Source organism: Tasmannia lanceolata, unplaced genomic scaffold, assembly GCF_043159265.1.
Source record: "Tasmannia lanceolata isolate RefF3 unplaced genomic scaffold, GAP_Taslan_0.1 ptg000006l, whole genome shotgun sequence".
Lineage (NCBI taxonomy): Eukaryota > Viridiplantae > Streptophyta > Magnoliopsida > Canellales > Winteraceae > Tasmannia > Tasmannia lanceolata.
This window is the reverse complement of record NW_027518683.1, coordinates 29,190,664-29,213,568: the sequence shown is the minus strand read 5'-3', so window position 1 is coordinate 29,213,568 and position 22,905 is coordinate 29,190,664. Positions and strand designations below refer to the sequence as shown.

The 22,905-nt window shown below is 39.3% G+C and overlaps 1 protein-coding gene across 1 annotated transcript in view; it reads left to right on the top strand.

The window, feature by feature from the left end:
• The first annotated feature begins 433 nt into the window (after window positions 1-433).
• The window catches only part of LOC143880215 (Melibiase family protein), a 46,271-nt gene continuing 23,799 nt past the window's right edge, over window positions 434-22,905 (top strand). The window contains exons 1-11 of the mRNA XM_077383028.1: window positions 434-786; window positions 6,138-6,196; window positions 8,240-8,296; window positions 8,381-8,415; window positions 13,896-13,999; window positions 14,193-14,265; window positions 14,753-14,811; window positions 14,935-15,000; window positions 15,119-15,202; window positions 15,287-15,351; window positions 15,486-15,568. Of these exons, the coding sequence (XP_077239143.1) occupies window positions 596-786; window positions 6,138-6,196; window positions 8,240-8,296; window positions 8,381-8,415; window positions 13,896-13,999; window positions 14,193-14,265; window positions 14,753-14,811; window positions 14,935-15,000; window positions 15,119-15,202; window positions 15,287-15,351; window positions 15,486-15,568 (876 nt within the window). The 5' untranslated portion in view covers window positions 434-595. The remainder of the gene's footprint in view (window positions 787-6,137; window positions 6,197-8,239; window positions 8,297-8,380; window positions 8,416-13,895; window positions 14,000-14,192; window positions 14,266-14,752; window positions 14,812-14,934; window positions 15,001-15,118; window positions 15,203-15,286; window positions 15,352-15,485; window positions 15,569-22,905) is intronic.

The window sequence follows — 22,905 nt, the reverse complement described above, 5'->3', positions numbered from 1 at the left end:
GCTGCAAACATGAGAAATCAAAATCAAAATCTTCTCAGCATCCTAACGGGCCCTTACATCACAAATCAACACCACTGGTGTCAACTTAAGCAATCTCAGCCAAACAAATGTCAAATCAAAGAAGAAAAAAGGGTAACTAAAGAGAAATGAATCTATATTCGTTTCCTATGCCTACACGTCTCTTTTTTATAAGCAATCCAAGTCGGTATTGACAAAAAGGAAAAGGGCAAATGACATCAGCACAACCATGCTTTAATAATCGAACAGACCCAGCTTATCTTTTCTTTTCTTAGCCTTTTGAGAGATTTCTCGAACTGTAACAACCTTTTGCCATCTAGTAAAAGACAAATATGCATTAGTCAAAAATCAAAATATCAAAAAATGGTTGTGCAGATATCATTTCCCAAAGGATAATTACTGTCAGGACACATAGGGATTAGACCCGACCAGTTTTGTCCCGCAAGCAAGTGAAGCAAGGTTTACGTTTGGAATTGTCTCCGCGAAGAGTAAAGATTCTCTACACACCGAATAGCCACCTTCCATCTATCGAGTTTGTGGAAAGAAAGAATCTCAGGACAGAGGGAGATTGAAAAAAATGTCTATCTTCATTTCCCTTCTACTCTTCTCCCTCTCGATCATTATCTCAACCATCGCAGGTGTAACCGTTCCTCACTTCGAAAATCATCAAAATCTGGAGAGACCCATTTTGAGATTTGACGCTTTTGATACTTCTAAGTATGGAAGATTGCAGCTCAAAAACGGATTAGCTCTAACACCTCAGATGGGGTATGTCTTCTTTTTCTTATTCTATATTCTCAAATTTCTATCTATTTCTAATCGAACAATGAAAGACAACTCCAGGGTTATTGATTCAATCTGATTTGGTTTTCTTGTCAAACGAGATTGAAAACCCTCGAATGGAATAGGGAGATTCGTGGAATTTCTGTAAGGCCTTATTCCATTTCTTTGAGCAATTTCTCCTATCCAAGATTGTGCCTGGCCTGCATGTTAGATTTCTCTGAGGCCTTTCTTCTGTTTGATTGCAAGTAATATTGTTTAGTGTTTGGTTCTCAACCTCGTTGAGTAGTGGTATGGGGTGTCATTACCAATATAGAGAGAGAACAGAGAGAAAGCATCATTCCCAAGAAATTCATGCAAAATTCCATCTTTTTTTGTGGATTTTGGCATGGAATTCATAGCAAGGGGACAAGGATGATACGTTAGCAGACATTCACTGATTAACCAGGAGACATTCCTGGTGGGATGTCAATGCTATATTAGCAACCAAACAAGGGGTTTTGCTGGCATGGCACCCAAATGCCAACCAAAATTCCTAATATTATGTTTGGATGCATGGCATAGGCCCAAAGAGTAGTGGAATAAGAAGTCAAAAGGGAGGAGATACGCATTGGATTCCTCTAGGATTAACTCTCGGAGAATAGTGGAATAGACTTACAATAGTGTTTGGTTGCGCAGCATAGACTCGGAGAGTAGGGGCAAAAATAGGGGTGTCATTTCCAATATATATATATATATATATATATATAGGCCACAGGAACTGTGATTGGTTCTTTGATGAACCACCATGGAGAATTAGAAATACCGTCCTACATGCTGGAGCTGGAAATGCAGTTAGGAGTTTTGCTTGATCAAGCCATGACCAGTTCTTGTTGGTAGCTTGCACAGAACAAGCAAAGAAGCAACAAGAAGCCGAAATTAGAAACCAGTTGATTTCTACTTCTAGTTCAAAAGGAATTCCGAACACATACACAATCGTTAAAAAAAAAAAAAATCGAATGTCATTCAATAAATTGGGTCTCTTTAAATATAGGCTAGTAATAGCCAACTCCTTTCCAAACACGACTAACATGTTCGACTAAAACCACCCAAGCAAAACAAAAAAAAAGACTTAAGCAAATAAAACAAACGAAAATTTAGGAAGGCAAAAGACTTATGCAACTGAACCTACTTAACTCCAAAACTTGTTTCGACTAAAACATCAACTAAGAGGAAAAAACCCACTTAACTCTAAAATGTGTTCGGCTAAAACAAGGAAACAAACGAAAATTAAGGAATAAGGCAGTACCCATATTTGACCACAGCAACTCCACTAAACAAAAATAAGGCAGTAAAACAATTCCTACTACTAGTAATATACTTTTCCAAAAAGGGACTCCTTAGCAAACTATTTGCTACTCTTATCCAAGGTTCTAAATTTCGGTTTCGAATTTGGTTTCGGCATGGAAATGGAAACATTTCAGTTTCGGTGGAAATCTTGTAAAATCAGCGAAATGTATGGAAACATATGCAAATGATGAAATTTTTTAATCTTTTTAAAAAAATATGCAAATGATGAAATTTTTAGATGAAACTTTGGGCAATGCTAGAATAAGAACAAATACATACTCAGAAACCATCACATAAGCAACAAATCTTCCATAATGGCTTAATACTGTGTTTAAAAACTCATTGATTCGGCTTGGAACTCGGCTGAGTCGACTCCCTTTTACCTTTGCCGCGTTCTACATTGCGCCACATCCATGTTTGACGACTCTCCTGAATTATGACCGCATCAACTGAGTACTCAGCCGCGTCAACCGAGTATTCGACCGTGTCGTGCCGAGTCGACTAGGATTTTCTTCGGCCGTGTTCCACGTCTAGGGGTGCAACTCGGGTCGGGTTGGGTCGGGTTTAGGCCAACCCGAACCCTACCCGACCCGACCCAACCCGACTCTCAACTCGATGAGGGTCAACCCGACCCAACCCGATTTGCCTTGCTGTGATTTTGGGTATTGCCTTTTTTAAGGTCAATAAAAATGAGGCAGGTGGATAGTGGTAAAAAATAGATGGGTTTTGTGCTTTTGATCAGGGTGTTGCCTCTTTTAGAGGCAATGAATGCATGGCAGCTGGACTGAAGGTCAGAACAGAAGATGGATATTAGACTTTTCTCTCACGTTTTGCAATGTTAAGCTTTAAATAAGGGGCCAGCTGGCCATACAAAAAAAAAAGAAAAATGCAACCACTTGTTGCTTTGGTGGAATCAGTTGAATACGTGGAGAAAGAGTGCATCTGTACTTGATTGATTGTATTGGGAGTAGTAAAAACGAATAAAATAAGAGCGAATGGTGTGTGGAGAACTGAAAAGTTATCATGCAACTTTTTCTAACCTGTCAAAATGTAGTCAAATCAACTGACTAGCATTTATTTAAACTTTTAAAACACATAGTTTGAAGAAAAACCGCCTTACGATTTTGTTTTTCCAGGAGCTATCACATACAAGAGTCGGGTTTCGGGTTGGGTTGGGTTTTTAATGAGTCAACCCGAACCCAACCTGAAATGAAATCGGGTTTCCAATTTTCAACCCTAACCCAACCCGAGATATTATTTGGCCAACCCAACCCGACCCAAAATCGGGTTGAACCCGACGGGTTCGGGTTGAACCCGACCCAAGTTGCACCCCTATCCGCGTTGCATCCGCGTTTTTAAACACTGGCTTAATCACATCGAAAACCTAGTGACATGCGTTGTCACGCATGTCTCGAATAGTCAAGTCAATAAAGAAGTTCAATATAATGAAGTATTACAAAGTACAATGACCAGTCTCCCCTTTAAGGATCCCAACTCTATGTCAATACCAAATAGAGTTACGAGGTATTATTGGTCACATTCCGCTTTGACATCCCATGCATAAGATTCGGTTATTTTGATGTTTAGTTCAATGATGTTGCCTACCAAATATAATTCTTCATATTAATGAAATGAAATGCAAATAACATCTTTCCCATTTTTTGTCGTTACGACCATTTCGATCCAATTTCGGAAATTTAGGTCTAATATTGGAAATTTCGGGAAAATAATTACATGAAAGGAAATCATGTAGATTTCATTTCAGTAGGGATGGAAATGGAAACATTTCAGTCATATTGTGGAAATTTAAATCCATGGTCCTATCCAAGATAGAATAGAATTATCTATCCTCCTCATTGTGATAAAATCGACGAGAGTCGTCGATCTTGAAGACTCTTTGATCTCTTGGCAATCTTGGGATAATCATCCATCTGATAGTGTTCTTCTGCCATAGATTCGGCTTGATCGTCAATATGAACCATCTAATCGTTGATCTGGAAGTAAAGTTTCAATGAACCGATCAGGGATTTGAGGCTTTCGGCTGTCAATCTGATGAGATGCATCTGCATCACTTTCTTCTGAAATTCTTGACTTATGACCAAAGCATATTCATCATTAAGAGAAGGAAGATTATCTCTCTCTAAAATTTTATTGGGGGGGTGGGGGGTGGTCATCGAGCTGTAAAATTTTAATGACCCGATCATGTATTTGAGGCTTTCGGCTGTCAATCTGATGAGATGCATCTGCATCACTTTCTTCTGAAATTCTTGACTTATGACCAAAGCGTATTCATCATTAAGAGAAGGAAGATTATCTCTCTTTAAAATTTTCATTGCCAAAAAATTGAAGAAATGGCCCTCTCCCCCCCCCCCCCCCCCCCCCTCTCCCTCTCTCTCTCTCTCTCTCTCTCTCTCTCTCTCTGATTATCCTATTCCACTACCCGATGGTGATCTTCTAGGTCCTTCTAAAGACTTCGAAAGATTGAGTAATATGTGAACATGCTGTTCTAACCTTGTCATAGTAATGCGATCTCATGTCTCGATACAATGTGTGGTACTTGTCCTTAGAGAATAAGTTCGTGTTGCCTTGTCCCAAATCTCATGTGCAGCCTTTAAGAACATATGCTCTACTAATATGCGCCTGCTGGTCAGCCACGACATCACCATCAAGTTCTCATATTTCCACTAATTATAAATTGTGTTATCTTCCTTTGGCTGCTTTATCCAGCGAGTCAAATACCTGAGCTTTCCTTTACCAGTAATGTACATCTTGGCAGATTGAGACCATTCAAGGTAATTTAAAGCATCGAGCTTTATTGTACTGACATGACCATGCATAAGATCACCATAGTTTCCAGCGAAGGGAGCATTACGTGGAGTCACGGGACATTGATAGTGGCTTCAAAATCACCAACAATCGACATCTTCGATCTCTGAGACCATGTAATACCTTCAAACAATCCCTATAACTTGTTTTGAAATATTCTCACTTGCCAATAGCCTGAAACCTGGGCATAACTAAAGAGATATTTTTTTTCCATAGGAGAAACGGGGAAAAATTTAGGAAGGAGAAATCCCCAATACTTGCTCAATTAGTCTCGAAATCTCACAGGATAATAAAGGGTCAATTTTGAAAAAGGGTTCTTCACCCCAAAAAAACCTGTGATTGCTTCACCAAAAATCTCTCTGTATAAACTTGCAAAGCTGTTGAGCCAAAAAAATTGATTTTTCTTGAATTGATGGAGATATCTCAGCAGAAACTCTGCAAAATGACTTCTGCAATCATACAAAATTACTCATAAATCATGTAAAAAATGTGATCTAGAGTCTTGGGTTCATCAGCCTAAAGGTGTGGGCCATACGACTATTGACGTCAGCCATACAACCTTATGATGCTACCTAGATGTTCAAAACTCAAAGAAAATGAAGCAGCAGTCATCCTATGAATCTTCTTACTCTCATATCAAGTTGTGATTTAACCTTGTAAACAAATCAAGAAAGAACGAAATAAGAGAGAAGAACTAAGGAAGGGAGGAGAGGAAAAGAGTTGCGTTTTAATGCAAAACCTACTTCCCTTTATGTTTATTATATATATATATATATATATATATATATATATATATATATATATATATATATATATATATATCTGTGTGTGTGTGTGTGTGTGTGTGGTCAAATGTTACACATATGGGTTACAGATTCACTATTCACATACTTTTTACATACTATTCACATGAAAACTATTCATGCGGTATTGACGAGTCAATATTCACGTGAATAATGGCATGTGACATGCGATGATTCTCGTATAATATGAGATTTATTAACAACATTCTGTAAGGTATGACAGTGTCTAGACTGTATGCATAATGAGTTTTGTTCATATGTTATTGGGTTTTGATTCTTGTATTCACACTTCTTGGATGTTTTTTCAAGGTATTATGGTATAATTTTGTTTGGATTTCATGGTAAAAAAATGATTATTTGTCTGTTTATTTGTTGGTGCAGATGGAATAGCTGGAACTTCTTTGCTTGTGACATCAATGAAACAGTTATCAAGGAAACAGGTACGATTTTATCTGTAATTATGGCCTGCTCCTTTTATTTGATTTTGTAGAAAACCGAGAAATACCTTATCAACAAGGATCAACCACAATGTGCAGCAAAACACCAAGAAACGATGCGAAGAAACACGAGATTTATGTGGTTCGGCAGTGTGCCTAGGTCCACGGGAGAAGATTTTTCACTATTTAGGTTCCAGGGTTACAAACTCTTTGGCTCGACCCGCGTGTGCGTCACGCACATTAGTCCGTCAGGGTCCTGTATGATGCTAGAATACAAGACATCTGAACAACAGATTTGTTGTGAACTTGCATACAAATGCTACATAAATAAACAAAAAGTTACATATGTGTGCACACTTATAAGGAACCAAGCCGCCGAATACACTTATTAATGAATTGTTTTAGTATTCAAATTGATTAAAATCCTTGCATGCTTATGTATAGCTGTTCATTAGGAGTCCTCACAAAAGCTGGATCGAATTTCCGATGACATACTTATTCTGGATTTCATGTGATTATTCCTGTTTTTGTTTGATTGAGTTTGCCTCTTTGACATACATACATAGGTATGACATATGTATGACTATTTCCTAGGAAACAAGATGTTGAATTTGCTTGTTTGTATTCTGGTGTGGCAATTTTGGTTAGGGAAATGTTATCAGCACAACCTTATTTTGATATTTGCACAAATCCATTTGTCTTTTCTTCTTTAATTGGCTCGTTTAACCTTTTGGCAGCTCTTTAAACACTAAAAGACAAGATGGGTTAGCAAAAATATCAAAATATGGTTGTGCTGATATCATTTCCCTTTTGGTTATTATCACTCATATATATATACTCAACTCAACTCAACTAAGCCTTTGTCCCAAACTAGATGGGGTCGGCTAATGAATCCTTTGGAAAATTTTCATGAAGAAGGTGAAAGAATCTACCCAAGTCAAATTGACTAAGTATAATCCTGACACTAGTTGGGTTCATCTACATGGATCATTTTCTTCCATTCTCTCTTATCCAAGGTCATGTTCTCTGTTATGTTCCTAGCCATCAAGTCTTTCCTCACTTTTTCTACCCAATTTGTTTTCGGTCTGCCCCTACCTCTTTTTACTCCATCAACTTGGCACGAGTCACTTCTTCTCACTGGAGCATCCAAAGGCCTACGTTGGATATGCCGAAACCATCTTAAGTGGTGCTCTCTCATCTTCTCCTCAATCGGTGCCACCCTCACCTTTTTACGGATGTTTTCATTTTTAATTCTATCTGACCTTGTGTGGCGACACATCCATCTAAGCATTTGCATCTCCACTACACTCATCTTATGCACATGCTGCTTCTTGGTGGCGCAACATTCTCGGCCGTACAGGATGGCTGGCCTTACAGCTGTCTTATAAAACTTTCACTTCAACTTGGGAGGTATTTTGCGGTCGCACAGAACTCCTGAAGCATGCTTCCACTTCAACCAACCTGCTCTTATTTTGTGGTTTATATATATATACTAGCAAAATAACCCCGTGCGATGCACGGGCCGACAAAGAATAGTATAGACCACATCATAGGTTGATCTAAACCGTCCATGTGATGGAACACAACATAAATAGGTTGTGCCCCAAAAATCATTTCCATAGGCTGATCCTAGCCCTCCAATCTATAGAGGTTTCCATAATTCCTCTTCAATCGGATGGTTAAGATCACCCTATAGATTTTTTATTAAAAAAGCATAAAGGACGGGGGTAAGATTGAAATTATGTGGCTTTAATGGGTGCCTTTGTTAAAAAGCATAAAGGAGGGGGTAGGATTGAAAATATGTGGGTTGAATAGGTGCATTTGTTAAAAAAAAGTCAAAAAAAGTGATGTGTAATTCTCATAGAATTTTCAAAAAATTCTCTTCTTTTCTCTTCTACTATATAGTATATAGATATATATGGCTGTTCAATTATGTATCGTCATAAATGCTGAATATAATTTTCTCCAACGTGTCTTTTTTAGGATTTCAACCTACTATAATTTTACTGACTTATGGTTCCTAACTACTGTACTTCCTGTGGGCAGCTGATGCACTTATATCAACTGGTTTGGCTGGTTTGGGTTATGTTTATGTTAATATAGGTACTGCCAATACATATTCTTTCTATAAGCTTTGTAGATCTATCTCGCAGTCCCTTGTATTGACATTTTCGTCTTTGTTGGCAGATGATTGTTGGTCTTCTCACAAACGAGATCTAAAGGTTCGCTAGAACTTCATTTCTTTGATATGCTTGAAATTCATTACTGGTACATTGTTCTAATAATTTTTTCACTGATGGTAGATCACATGGATATATAATCAACTTATGGTTGCATAAATCTTCTATAGAATGTGTTATTTCAATATTATTTGTGGGGTCCATGTATGATATCATTGATATGCGTCCTTCATTTTCTTTTGTTGTTTTATTTGGTTAAAAACAGGGGGGGGGGTGGTGGCAGAGGGGCGAGAGAAGGAAAGCGGCGACACGAGGTTTAGGGCATGGAGGCAGGTGGCGGCGGCATGGAGAAGAAGAAGATAGAAGGTCTTCAGTTGAGGTCCCTTCAGTTGAGGTCCCTAGGGCACGCTAACCCTAGGGATTTGATACCGTGTTGGGAGAAAAGAGTTAGAGAGAAAATAATGAGTTGAGAGGATCTCCCCTTCACTCTATTATATTTATATTAGAGTTACATGTACAAAGTCCATTATGCCCTTAGGCATATCACACACTCTAACAAAAGACATGGCCATCAGAGGATAGAGGGATACAGCAATGCTAACTGGGCAGGTTCTCCAGCAGATAAATGCTCCACTATATAGAGAAAGACTGATTTCACAACACCGAAAAATCCTCTTCTCAAATAGTGAAACCAAAGTTTACACTAGCCCAAGAACAATAACCAAAAGAGAAAAAGAACAATCACCACAAGATGTAATCCAAAATATATGAGAGAAGAACAAAACTACAAGTAGAAAGCTTCAAGAGGAAAGCTTCAACACATAGAGAAAATATTGAAAGTTGGTCTTTGCTTCAAACATAAGCTTGCACACAAGAGAGCTTCAATAGCTTCAATGGAGGTCTAGGTAGATAGTGGAGAATCTCTACCAAAATGAGTTAGTTGGAATAGGCTTAGTCAATGGAAAGTAAAGAGAAAATAGCTTAGGTAAGTGGTAGTGGGTGTGGGAAAGTGGAGTCTTTAATGCTTAGAGAAGTGGTGGGTTTTTAGTTCCAAGTAAGGGTTTGAATTTGAAATAGGTAGGTAGTGGAAAAGATGGAGCAAACATGTGTGGCTCACACATGTGCAAGTTAGGCAAAATGACCAACATGCCCATGGACACAAAATACAATTTTGTCCTCACTACATCACTCAAAATAAATAAAAAATAAAGCTAATGAAAAAATGCACTTTAAAATTTAACACACTACTGGCCATTGTACCTTTGTGGGAGGTAACCTAGTATCCTGGCGAAGCAAGAAGCAAAATGTGGTAGCCAAGTCCAGTGTTGAAGCAGAGTATCGAGCCATGTCACATACTGGCAGTGAGCTTATTTGTCTTCGATCCCTCCTGTCTGAGATTGGCCTTTCCTCATCATTCCCAGCTCAGCTATATTGTGACAACAAGGCAGCTATTCATATTGCTACCAATCCGGTCTTCCATGAGCGTACGAAGCACATAGAGGTGGATTGTCACTTCATACGCCACAGGATTCAGCAGAGAGAGAGAGAGAGAGAGAGAGAGAGAGAGAGAGAGAGAGAGAGAGAGATGCACTACCTTCACTCGGTCGGTGCTGATGTTTTCACCAAGTCCCTAAGCAAGGCTAGACTTGGTGATATTTGTACCAAGCTTGGAATGCTCAATAATTCCAGCTTGAGGGGGAGTGTTAGATAGGCATTATGTATGTTTATGTTGACTAAGGGCATAGTGGTCATTGTATATTCTCTCTTTATATAATGAGGGGGAGAATACCGGACTCACTCTTTCATCTCATTCTTCTCTCTTCTCTCATGGCTTCTAACAGTGGAGAATCTCACCATCTTCTTCCTCACTCTTCCTCTTCTTCTCTTTCCTTATCCACTTCTAACAAAAAATCAAACACTTCTTAAAATAAAAAGGGGAAGGACCTGAAAGGGGATCAGGGGAAAATATGTTGTCCAAATCTGTATGGATTTCTAAGGGAAGGCTACCTATGATGGTGATGGAATCTGGAACGAAGAAGGAAGATGGGAAATTTGATGCAGGATTTTCCTTGGAAGCTTTGCCTATTGATATTATTGTTGAAACAAACACTGTTTTGTCTCAAGAAGAGTGTGAAAGTGAGGCAGGACCGATAAAAGAAGTGCCAAAGTCCCGATGACTCAGGCCATAAAAGACTCCCGTTCTCGAAAATCACAGTTCTCAGGAGGAAACTATAGAAGAAAGTAGTTTCCAGTTCTGGAAACCTGCAGAAAACATAAAAGTTTCAGTCATGACGAATATTTTGACAGAAAATATTAAATATGCAAGTTGTGAAATAGCATTGAAAATAGAAAAGCGGGGCCTGTCCCAAGGGATAGTTGGCACGTGCCGGATTCATGGAAAAACATCAATAAAAGCTAATCAAGGCATCGATTCTGAGGCTTATGATGGCAACAGTAATGGCCAACAAAAGACATTAGCAGGAAATAATAGTTTTGTTACTGACTCTATAAACAGTCATAAAAAAGGTTGGAGGCATGAAGATGAACTCAGAACTCAATTTTAAAATGAAGTGATGGTAATGGTTTATAAAGGAAACACTAATGAAAAGTTGATGGCAGTTGAAGTGGGAGAAATTACTGAGAAAAATCGGAGAAAAAATGGTCTGATATGTAGCAGGAAATCATGTTAGTGGGGTTAAAACCCGCGCAAGAAGGTCAACAGGATGTGTCCCAATAATTAATGGATTAATATGGAATATTAGGGGGGTTAAGGATAAACCTATTGTCCGTAGATTGCAATATTTGATCAAGCTCCATAATATTATTTTTGTTATTTCTGAACCTATGGAAAATGTTGGAAAATCAATGATATTGCAGGTAAAATAGGTATGTATCATGTTATGGTCAATGAGGCTTATCCTAGAACTTTTTTTTTTTTTTTTCAAAGTCGTCCTAGAAGTTGAATGATGTGGAAAAATAACTTGGCTTTCTATATTATCAATTCAATGAACAATGTTGTCTCAGTTTTCAGTTAGTTAAAATGATGGTATGGTTTTGACTGTTTTTAGTTTCATTTATGCAAGTTATTTAAAGTAGAGCCCTTTGGGATTATCTTGTGTGCTGTATTACCAATATCAGTCAAAGATTGGTGGTTGGAGGGGATTTCAATGCGATATTAAATCCATAGGAAAAGACGGGAGGTAGGGGATCTCCTTAAGATCCATGCATGTCTTTCAGGATGCTATTGATGGGGCTGGATTAGTGGTTGTTGGCTGCACGGGTAGTAGATTTACCAAATGTAATAATCAGGAAGAGGGTGTGGTGGTGAGGGCTAGGCTTTGCAGGGTTCTCTCTAATAGCTTGTGGAGTCTAATTTCTTTTATTAATTCTAACCTGGTAATCAGAAGACCCTTTAGATTCCAGAAGATGTTGTCTGCCTGGTTACCGTGGCTGAAAATGGGTATGAGGCGACTCCTGCTTAGATCTGGTTCGCCCGATCCCATGGGACAATCACGGTTAAAGCGAATGCCGGATCTAGCCGTAATAATGAAACGAATGATCCAGACGGTCCACAGATCACCATGCGTGTGGGCACTCTGGCACGCGGCGGTTGGACCACGCAGGTGGCGGCAATGGATGGCATGGGGCACTAGGTTTGTCCCCATTTATATATTTTTAGGAGTTGTCATGTCGGCATGTAAACTTGACACTAGAATCCGTTTCCACAGATCCTCTCAGGTTACTAAAGTATATCCCTACATTCTTAAGCTTCTAAAACTAAAGTAACCCCTTTGTCCCCTTTGTCTTATGGTCCCTTTGTTGGATCACGATCCCATCCATGCATTACCATGTTAGATCCTGGGATAAATATTTTAAGATTTTTTATTTCATTTGTGGGTAGACCTTGTTTTCCTATGTTTACTGATTCAAAGGCTGATGGCGCTTCCCCTTTTTTTATTGAAAAGTTCCTTACAAGCCAAGCATTTTGTTTATGTTTTAAAAGTTCCTCACTCTATGGGTAGGATTGGGTCATTGATTCAAATGAAGCATCTATACAAACTCTCTCTAAACGAAATCAGAAAATACGAACTATCAAAATCACATAGAACCAGATCCTATTTTATGATCAGATATATAAAGTCCGAAGAGACTCATTAAATTGAGACAAAACTCAACTCAACTCAACTAAGCCTTTGTCCCAAACTAGTTGGGGTCGGCTAATGAATCCTTTAGAAAATTGAGACAAACATAACAATTATATCTTGGGACAACTTATCTAGGTTTCAGAAACTTGAAACTTTGAAACTTTTAGATTGTCTACATAAGGTGAGGAAAATCTTCCAAAACTTTTTTTGGCATCCCTGAACCTTTCAGTCTGAAGAGCAGCAAATTGAGTCAGAATGGTCATCATGATCGTCCTCTGAACTAATGTATTTAATATGTTGTGATAGGAATTTTGATTCGTACTGGGATGGCCCTTTACTTTAAGTCGACTAAAATGGAGTTATATTGCATTTGTAGCAACCGAAATTTTAACTTTTTTAGATTGCTTTGTGCATCTATCTGTTCTTCATGTATTTATTTCGAAATGGACATTTCTCAAAAAAATGGCAATAGACATTCTTTCAGTAATTTTGAGAGGCCATGCACACTGTGTGTTTTCTTTTCCAATCAATATGACATCGTTGTGGCTCTGAGACCTTTCTAGGAAACCATAATATGAAATGAAAGACATTCAATTGTTCCCAAACTGCTATTGCGCACATAAATGCAGTCAGTGATTGGATGTCTGAGCCGAGTGTTGTGCTTCTCTTTTCTCGACACTTAGATTATAGCTTGATCACCCGTTTATGGATGGTGAACATTAACATATACCTGCAAGGCAACAAGTTAAACAAGCCTTTCGTCATGCAAGCCTTACTGGTGGGCTCTTTGGAAGTCACATCCAGAAAACTGGCTTGGTGGAGGAAAGAAGTTACTTGAGAGACGAAACTACAATTAATTTCTCATTTTCTTGTAGTTTTTTAAATACGTTATTTTGTGTGCAGAATATGCCTCTAAATTTTCACTAAAATAATAAACAATTTACATGGAGAAAGGTAATTGCTCCCTGACAGTAACCTAATAACAACTTTGATATAGTTATGCACAAATTGTCTTCAACTTCTTAGAAGCATGATGCATGATCTACGTAAGCCGAGTAGCTCTAGAAATAGAAACCATTCCGCTGAGACTCTGCTTTTAGAATTGTGTCATCCTCACCCCATCTGATCTCCAGTTCCATGGTTTCCATTCTTATTTTAAAGTTAAACTCTGCTGTCGTATTATATACTCATTCTAACTCCCTATTTGTTTTCCTTGCCTGCATCCTTAAGTCAACATTCTCTTGAATTTTGGGGATTTTGTTGTTCTTAGCGTCCCCATGGCTCCAAGAGATCTCAACTAAAGTTTGCTATACATTCATTGTCACATTTGTATGTTGAAGTTCCACATAGAGATAAGTAGCTTGGTTAGTTGTGCAGGGTGAGTTGGTTCCTGACCCAAAGACATTTCCATCAGGCATCAAAGCTCTTGCCGACTATATACATGGAAAGGGCCTCAAGCTCGGTATTTATTCTGATGCTGGGTAGGATAATTTTTTCAGTTATCTTGTGTAAAATGTTTAAATAATTAGTTATACTTAGGATAATGACATAATGAACTATGAACAAGCTTCACTGACATGATGAAAAGCAATCGCCATTTATCAGTCTTTTTTATTTATCGTATGCCTCTGGCCTATTTCTGTTTTTTTTTCCTGAATGAAGTGAACCTTTCAGGCTTTTTACATGTCAAGTTCGACCTGGGTCCCTCAAACATGAAAGTAATGATGCAGAACTGTTTGCATCCTGGGTAAGGATTCAGATATTTCTTACAAGGATTTCCCTAAGGCTCTGTTTGGATTGCAGGAATTTTCTGGAGAAGTTTGGAACGGAAAATTATTTCGAAAAGTTACTAGTTTTCACACCAAAAAAGATAACTTGACCAAACCCTATTCAACTTTTACGAAGACGGACCTTCAATTTATGATGATATCCCTCTAAATTAAACATAATCGTACCATTACCCTCATACCTGTGGAAGAAAAAAAATTCCCTAGAAAAAAATTGTCAGAAATGCTTTTCTTGCAATCCAAACAGGGACTAAAGATACACACATGCATGCAAGATGAGCAGATGAGGATTTTGTGTTTGATGTAGTGATTCATTCAGACTATTCAAGATGGGAACTTTAATGATCATTTAAATTGGAATAAAGTTTGATAAGTATTAGTTAGTACAATTATTTTTAATTATCACTTTTATTTTATCTGTTTTCTTTTTCTTAATGTGTCATTTAGGGCGTCGACTATTTAAAGTACGACAACTGCTACAATTTGGGGATTGCTCCGGAGAAACGGTTTTATCTCAACTTCAAATTCAGTCTTTTCATTCACATCCTAGTTTCTCTTAAACTTAGCCATTTACAATGACCTTATCTATTTCTCAAGGTTATTTATTCAGTCTATCTTTATTGTTTCAGCTATCCTCCAATGCGTGATGCTCTAAATGCAACCGGGCGCACCATTTTCTACTCACTTTGTGAATGGTGAGTCTTGATTTATTCCAAATTCTAAGTTCCAAATTATGTATCCTAAGTTCTTAACAAATACATCCTCACTTTATTAAAAAAAAAGTTTTATCTCACTTGATTTTCCTTTCTATAGGGGCCAAGATGACCCCGCCCTATGGGCTGGCGGAGTTGGAAATAGTTGGAGAACAACAGATGATATCAATGATACTTGGGCAAGGTGAGAAATTTAAATTTTGTCTTTGATTAAGTGATTTTTGATATTTTCTATACCTCATATTGATGAACCTTGTTTCTCCATTAGTATGACTACAATTGCTGATCTCAATGACAAGTGGGCTGCATACGCGGGACCTGGTGGATGGAATGGTATAATGTAATCTAGTCAGTTCATAAATGATTATTGTATATGTCAGTGTGGAGATCTTCCCTACCTAAGTTGACTTTTGTCAGGGAAATTGTTGGTGAAATGCTAATATATTTTATCAAACTTTTATTCGTAGACCCGGATATGTTAGAGGTTGGCAATGGAGGTATGACTTACCAAGAGTATCGTGCACATTTCAGTATCTGGGCTTTGATGAAGGTGCTCTTCTTCGATATTTTGGAGTTTATATATTTTTCTTACTTGGACAATCATACTAGGTGAAGTTATCCATTATTAACGTGGTATTGGTGGTATCTTTTTTTCCTCTTCGGACGGGATTTAATCAGTGACCTCATGATTGCAACAAAAAACACCTTCCAAGCAGGGATTTAACTAGTGACCTCATGGTTGCGACAACACCACCTTCCATGCTCATTTTTCTACACACAAACTTTATGTTTTTTGCACCATTTGACCTATTTTGTACTATGCTGGCAAACTCCCTTTGTTGCCTTGAATGTTTTTTCTGGCCTTCTACAAAGCAAAGGATCCAGCTACTGTACTTCTATTAAGACAACTGTGAATTACTGAATAATTCCAAGTTTTCTGTTCATCAGACAAGTTAGCAAATGTTATTTCAATTGTCTCATGCTAATTTTTGGCTTTCTCCATGATGAGTGTACTGTTGAGATTGTGAGGGAGATACAATGCAGCACATGTGCTGATAATCCAGCATAATTGAAAGTAAAAAATTTACCATAATGTACTGATTACAATTATAAAAGAGGAACACAATGATGAGAAATAGAACTTACCGAAACTTGTAAAGTTACATGGTATATTAACTTTCGTGGGGGGGGAGAGAGAGAGAGAGAGAGAGAGAGAGAGAGAGTAGGCGTGTGTGTAGGAAGAGAAAAATCAGTTCTCTCCCCCGCGCACGACTAATTTATATATATATATATATATATATATATATATATATATATATATATATATATAGAGAGAGAGAGAGAGAGAGAGAGAGAGAGAGAGAGAGAGAGAGAGAGAGAGAGAGGAAAAAGATTGTACGCTCGACCGTACCTAAAGTTAGGTACGGTAGAGTGCCAAATCACATGGGTCCCCCATTTTTGGTGGGCATCTAAACCATTCATTTGCAAGGCCCCATCATAGATAGGGTGCATACCAAAAATCAGCACCATTGAATCATCCTAACCCCTCCAAAACTGGAGGGCAAAATGGGCAGATTTGTGGACAAAGACTGTCTGTCCATTTTGGCCTCCACAAATGGATGGGTTAGGATGATCCTATGGAGCTGATTTTTGGTATGCACCCTATCTATGATGGGGCCTTGCAAATGAATGGTTTAGATGCCCACCAAAAATGGGGGACCCATGTGATTTGGCACTCTACCGTACCTAACTTTAGGTACGGTCGAGCGTACAATCCTTTTCCTCACATATATATATATATATATATATATATATATATATATATATATATATGCCAAATATGCCCTTACACATATATGTGTATTTATTCAACACTCCCCCTCAAGCTGGAATGTATATATCACACATTCCAAGCTTGTTACAAGAATCTTTCAGTTTTGCTGATCTCAACGGTTTGGTAAACAGATCTGCGAGCTGGTCTGCAGATCGAGTAAAAATAGTGCGAATTTCACCTTTCTGAATCCGATTATGAATGAAGTGACAATCTACTTCAATATGTTTGGTGCGTTCATGGAACACATGATTTGTCGCAATATGGATTGCAGACTTATAACTGTGCTAGATACATTGATGAAAACCCAATCTCTGATAAGAACGAGCGAATCCTGATCACTTCACCACTCGTGTAAGACATAGAGCAATATTTCGCCTTTGCACTTGACTTGAAGACAACGTTTTGCTTTTTGCTTCTCCATGACACCAAATTTTCTCCTACAAATGCGCAATATCCAGTGGTTGACCCTCTGTATGCAGGTGATCCTGCCCAGTCTGCGTCACTGAATCCTTCTACTTTCTCATGACCATGTTTTTTGAAACACATACCTTTACCCGGTGTACCCTTCAAATACCTGATAATCTAAACAACAGCAGCCCAATGGGAAGTGCGTGGAGAGCTCATAAAGCGACTAACCATACCAACTGCAAACGATATGTCGATATGTCTGGGCGAGTAACAGTTAAATGTATCAGTTTGCCTACTAGTCTTCTGTACCTACTAGGATCAGTCACCAACTCCCTTGATCCAGAAGAAGTTTAACGTTCTGGTCCATAGGAGTAGCTGCAGGTTTCACTCCCATCAAGGTTTTAAATTTCGGTTTCGGTTTCGGACCTCAAGGAAATGGAAATATTTCGGTTTCGGTGGAAATCCTGTAAAATCATGGAAATGCATGAAATGCATGGAAACATATCCAAATGATGGAATTTTAAGATGAAACTTCAGGAAATGCTAAAATAAGCATAAATACACACTTAGAAAGCATCACATAAGCAAATGACATCCATAATTGTTTAAGAATGTGAACATCTTGTGAGATGAGCTCATGTCCCAAAAAACAGTCACCTATTTTCTACTTGGACAGCCCCTTATAGTGTAGAAGAAGTCATTAATACACTAGTGGGGGCTGTCCCAATTAAAGAACAAGGGCACATATAACACTTAATAGTAATTTTCGTTTTTTTCATGTAGTGAAATCATATCAGCACAACCATGTTTTAGCAGTTGAAAGGATAAAACACTTGCAGTGGTTGTTGTTATATCATTTCCCATCCCCTTTTTTATTTGGGACAACCCCCTCTATTGTAAAACAATAGTAATAAATACACTTGAGGGGGGCTGTCCCAACTCCCAAGTAAAAAAAGGGGCATATGGTTGTGGTGTTATCATTTCCCATCCCCTTTTTTTACTTGGGACAGCCCCTTCTAATGTTAAACAATAGTAATAAATACACTGGAGGAGGCTACCCCAAGTAAACAAGGGGGTTGTCCCTGTTACAGTTATAACTTAGGTGTTTTTCAAGAGAAATGTACGCCCCTTTTTTTTACTTGGGACAGCCCTTTTTTGTGTATATATGACCACTCTTTTAAAGCAGAGGGGCTTTCCCAGTTAAAACGGGGTGGATACAATCATTATAGTTAAGATATAATAAGATCAATGCACACGGCTTTGGGTAGAGATTCTGACGAAACACAAGCTGTGTATTTGATTTTTTGACTTTTGTGGCTTGCATTGAATGATGTAAATCATTTTTTTCATTATTTTAAATATCAAATGGCTTTGGGCAGAGATCTCTGCTGAAAAAACAGCCTATTTTTAATTTTGTTTGACTTTTGCGGCATGCATTGAATTATGTAAATCATTTTTCTCCCTTATTTTAAATATCAAATTGCTTTGGGCGGAGATCTCTGACGAAAAACAGCCTATTTTTTTAATTTTGTTGACTTTTGTGGCTTCATTGGCTGCATTGAATGCATTTCAGTACTCTCCAAATTTAAATTTCGGTTGAAATTACTGATTCAACGAAATTTCGGCCGAAATTTGCCGAAATTTCTGCGACACAATGTAATCTTTCGAATCCATGTACTTCGGTGTTGGACGTGACCGAAACCGACACATTTCGGCCGAAATCTCGGATTTTGGCCGAAATTTAAAACCATGACTTCCATTGAACCCGTTTTTTCTAAAATGTCCAACACATATTTCCTCTGTGACAAAAGACCATAGTGAGAATATGTTACCTCAATACCGAGAAAATACCTTAAGAGACCCAAATCTTTAGTAGAGAATTCTTTTTGAAGAAAGGACTTCAATCTCTAAATACCAGATTTGTCATCTCTTGTGATTACGATATCATCAACATACACTATCAGAAGGATATGCCCAGGAGTGGACTTGTGACTGAAGATCGAATGATCAACAACGCATTGTTTCATCCCAAAACGTAAGACAACAGCACTAAACCTTCCAAACCACGCTTGATGTGATTGCTTCAGACCATAAAGGGCTTTACGAAGATTGCATAATGAGGAGCACAGCTCCCCCTGAGCAGCATACTCAGGAGGTTGCTCCATATAAACCACCTTAGGTAAATCACCGTATAAGAAGACATTTTTAACATCGAGCTGATATAGAGGCCAATCACGATTAATTGCGAGAGAGATCAGGATACGAAAAGTCTGTGTATACCCCTTTGCAACAAGGCGGGCCTTTAGGCGTTCAATTGTTCCATCTGTAAAATACTTTATGGAAAATACCCAACGACATCCAACTGTCTTGGCTCCAGATAGAAGAGGACCCAACTGCCACGTTTGATTGGAGTGAAGCGCAACCATTTCAGTGTCCATAGTTGCGCCATCCAGGATGACTAAGAGCATCTGCAACCGACTTAGGTAGAGTAACCGATGACAAGCTCGAAACAAACGAGCGAAACTTTGGTGAAAGATGCTCATAAGAAACAAACGATGAAATGGGGTGAGCAGAAGAGATCTAGTACGTGTCGCAATGGGAGAATAAGAAACAAGTGAATCAGAATTACCTGAATGAGGGTCGTCCGACTGTGGAGAAGGATCAGCTGGTTGAGATGATGCCTCAATGGTAGCGTAAACAACCTCCCTAGGTCCTTGAAGATATGTTAGTGGCGCAGATTCACTATTAACACCTGTGGGTCCTATGGGAATGTATGGAGTTGGGATAAATGCTGGTAGAGGAGGGCTAACCAAAACAGGTAACGACGGAGTGGGTATGTCTGCCGACAAGGGTGGAGGATCAGAATGAAACGGTCTGTCCTCAAAGAATGTGACATCTGCAGAGATAAACAGTTTTCGCAGACGCGGACTATAACACCTGTAACCATTTTGGGTACTTGAGTATCCCAAAAAGATACACTTATCTGATCTAGGATATAGCTTGTCCAGACCGGGACCCAATTTATGAACGAAACAGATACACCCAAAAACACAAGGTAACAATGGAAATTGATTACCAATAGGGTAGAGAATAGAAAACGGTATTTCCCCAGACACAACCGACGATGGGAGACGATTTCTGAGGAAGCACACTATGAGTGCGGCATCTCCCCAATATATTTTAGGTGCTTTCATTTGAAACATTAGTGTGCGAGTCATATCAAGTATCGAAGCTTCCTCTCAGCAACTCCATTTTGCTACGGCGTATAGGAACAAGAGGATTGATGAATTATACCATGAGATTCAAGGAAAGAATTAAAACCATTAGCCACAGAAAAATACTCCTTAGCATTATCAGTACACAAACAACTAATAGAACACTGAAACTGATTAACCACCTCAAAATAAAATTTCTGAAAGGCATTAAACACTTCAGATCTATCTTTAAGCAAATACAACCAAGTAGTATGTGAATAATAATTACGGCGGCGGTGAGCTTCTCCGGCAGGTTTATTCTCCGGAGCTTCTTCGGTGCGAGCTTGGGGTGAGCTTCTCCGGCGGGAGCTTCTTCGGAGCTGTTTATGCTCTCTGGAAATCTAGCTGAGTTTTAAGATTAATCCGAGGCAGAATCTGTGGATAAATCTATGAATGCCATGGGACTTGGTGGCCGTGGAGATCTTCTTCTCTGGCGATTAATGGGTGGTTGGTAAGCGATTCGGAGAGACTCGGAGTTGGGAGGTATTGGAGTGGGAGTCCTTCTTTGGTTAACCGTAGTAGCTCCATCTCTTCCCCTATTTCTTTCCATCGCAGCCTCAAACTCTTCCCTCTCCGACCCTGTCACCGAAGTTTCTGAAGTAGAGGTTTCTACGTTGTACACGTAGGGCTCATCGTATTCCTCCTCTGTTTCCTCTTCCTCTTCCTCTTCCGTCTCCTCAGTTTCGGTGTCATCTTCCATCTCAGTGTCTTCGTGGGTTTCAGACTCTGAATCCGGTGGATTAAAGCGGTCTTGTGGCCGGCACATTCTTCTGAAAGGAGGAGGCTTTCGTAAAGTTTGTTCCCTATGAGGGGAACCAATAGGGATCCTCCTAGGGACTCAGCTGGTGTAAGAGGCGAAGTGGGAGCTCGTCCTAGATGGGCCAGTGGGGCAAACTTGGTTCCTCTTTGGGTCCGGCGAAGTAGTCCAGATGTAGGGATCTCTGTCGCTTCTGGAGCCAATCTGATACCGCTTGGCCCTGTCTCTGACGCTGGGCTGGGAAATTGGTTCCACAGAGATGAGGGGGTGGATTGGTTCCCAGTAAAAAGCAAATCTGGAAGAAGAATGGAAAGTGTGTCCAAAAGAAGAAAAGATAAGGACCTGGGAGATTGGCGGTGCTGCAAATGTGCTTTCAGAAATTTTAGAAAGAGGGCCAGATGCTGGAAATGTAATAAATTCTAGTCTAGTTTGGATTTCAACTTCCTAGTGCAACCAGAAAAGAAGGTCACTCGGGTGGAGAGCAGGAGGCCTGATCCTAATCCCAAAGAGCCCAAAGAAGAGAAAGCTAGAGTGGCGACTTTGCTTCCAGCTACCTCGGAAGGTATAGCTTTCAGTATCGAAGTGGTCCCTTTAAAGTCTATTAGCAATGCCGATCTAGGTTTTTGGGGGAAGATGAAGGAGGCTTGGGATGGTGATTTGGATGCGATGGAGGCCTGACTCTCACGCAATAGTAGTCATGGGGTCGAGGCAGTGGTTTATAAAATTGCAACTCTAGAAACTCAAATCTCTATACCCGCGGGCGCTAACAGATCTCAATTAATCAGAGATTGGTGCCTTCCAACTAACTCTCCTCTTGAAGATCTTAAGAAGTGGGATACAAAATTTCCTAAGGCGGGGACTCCATTCTGGTGGAAGATAGAAGGAGTCCCGCCTGAAGCCTGGTGCGCAGCTAACTTTCGTCAAATAGGGAGAAAAATAGGCAAGGTGGTGGAGGTCGATTCGTCGTGTTATGCGGGGTATGGTTATGAAGCGGGCAGGTTGCTGATTATGTCAGAAGGAATTCTTGGTAGTGAGCTATCCATTCAAAGTTCTATTGATGGAGCTCTCAGATGGATTCTAGCTACCAGAGAACGAGAAGAAGAAGACGAGCATTCTGCAAAAATCTCTGAACCTTCTGTGGCTGAGCGGCTGGCTAGGAATGGCGAGAAGAGGGCTTCTTTAAATCCAGATAATGAAGGGGTTTTTTTCAGTTGAAGTAGGTGAAAATCCCATAAATTTGGATAAGGAAATCTTCAATGCTACTAATGAAGACTCTGCATCGTTGGTTGAGCAGGAGATAAATGTTGGGGAAGAAGGGTCGGTGGATCCGGCGGTATTCTCGACTACAGTCTATCGTGTGCTGCATGGGGCGCAGGTTAGCAACGCTACAGCTGGCGGAAATTTTGAATTTCAAAAAGCTGGTCCCCCAGATGGCTACAGGTGGCGAAGTCTGTGTGGTACTGTCAGGGATGTCTCAGCAGGTCTTCTTTTCTGGTCAACAGTTTCGAGGATATTATATCAGTATTATCTCCCCCGTCAAATCCCGAAGTCTCTCGGCCTTCGTTTTTCGAGGTCTCAGTAATGGACCCACTAGATACTTATGGAAGAGAAGATTCTCTTCCAGCGGGCCCTCA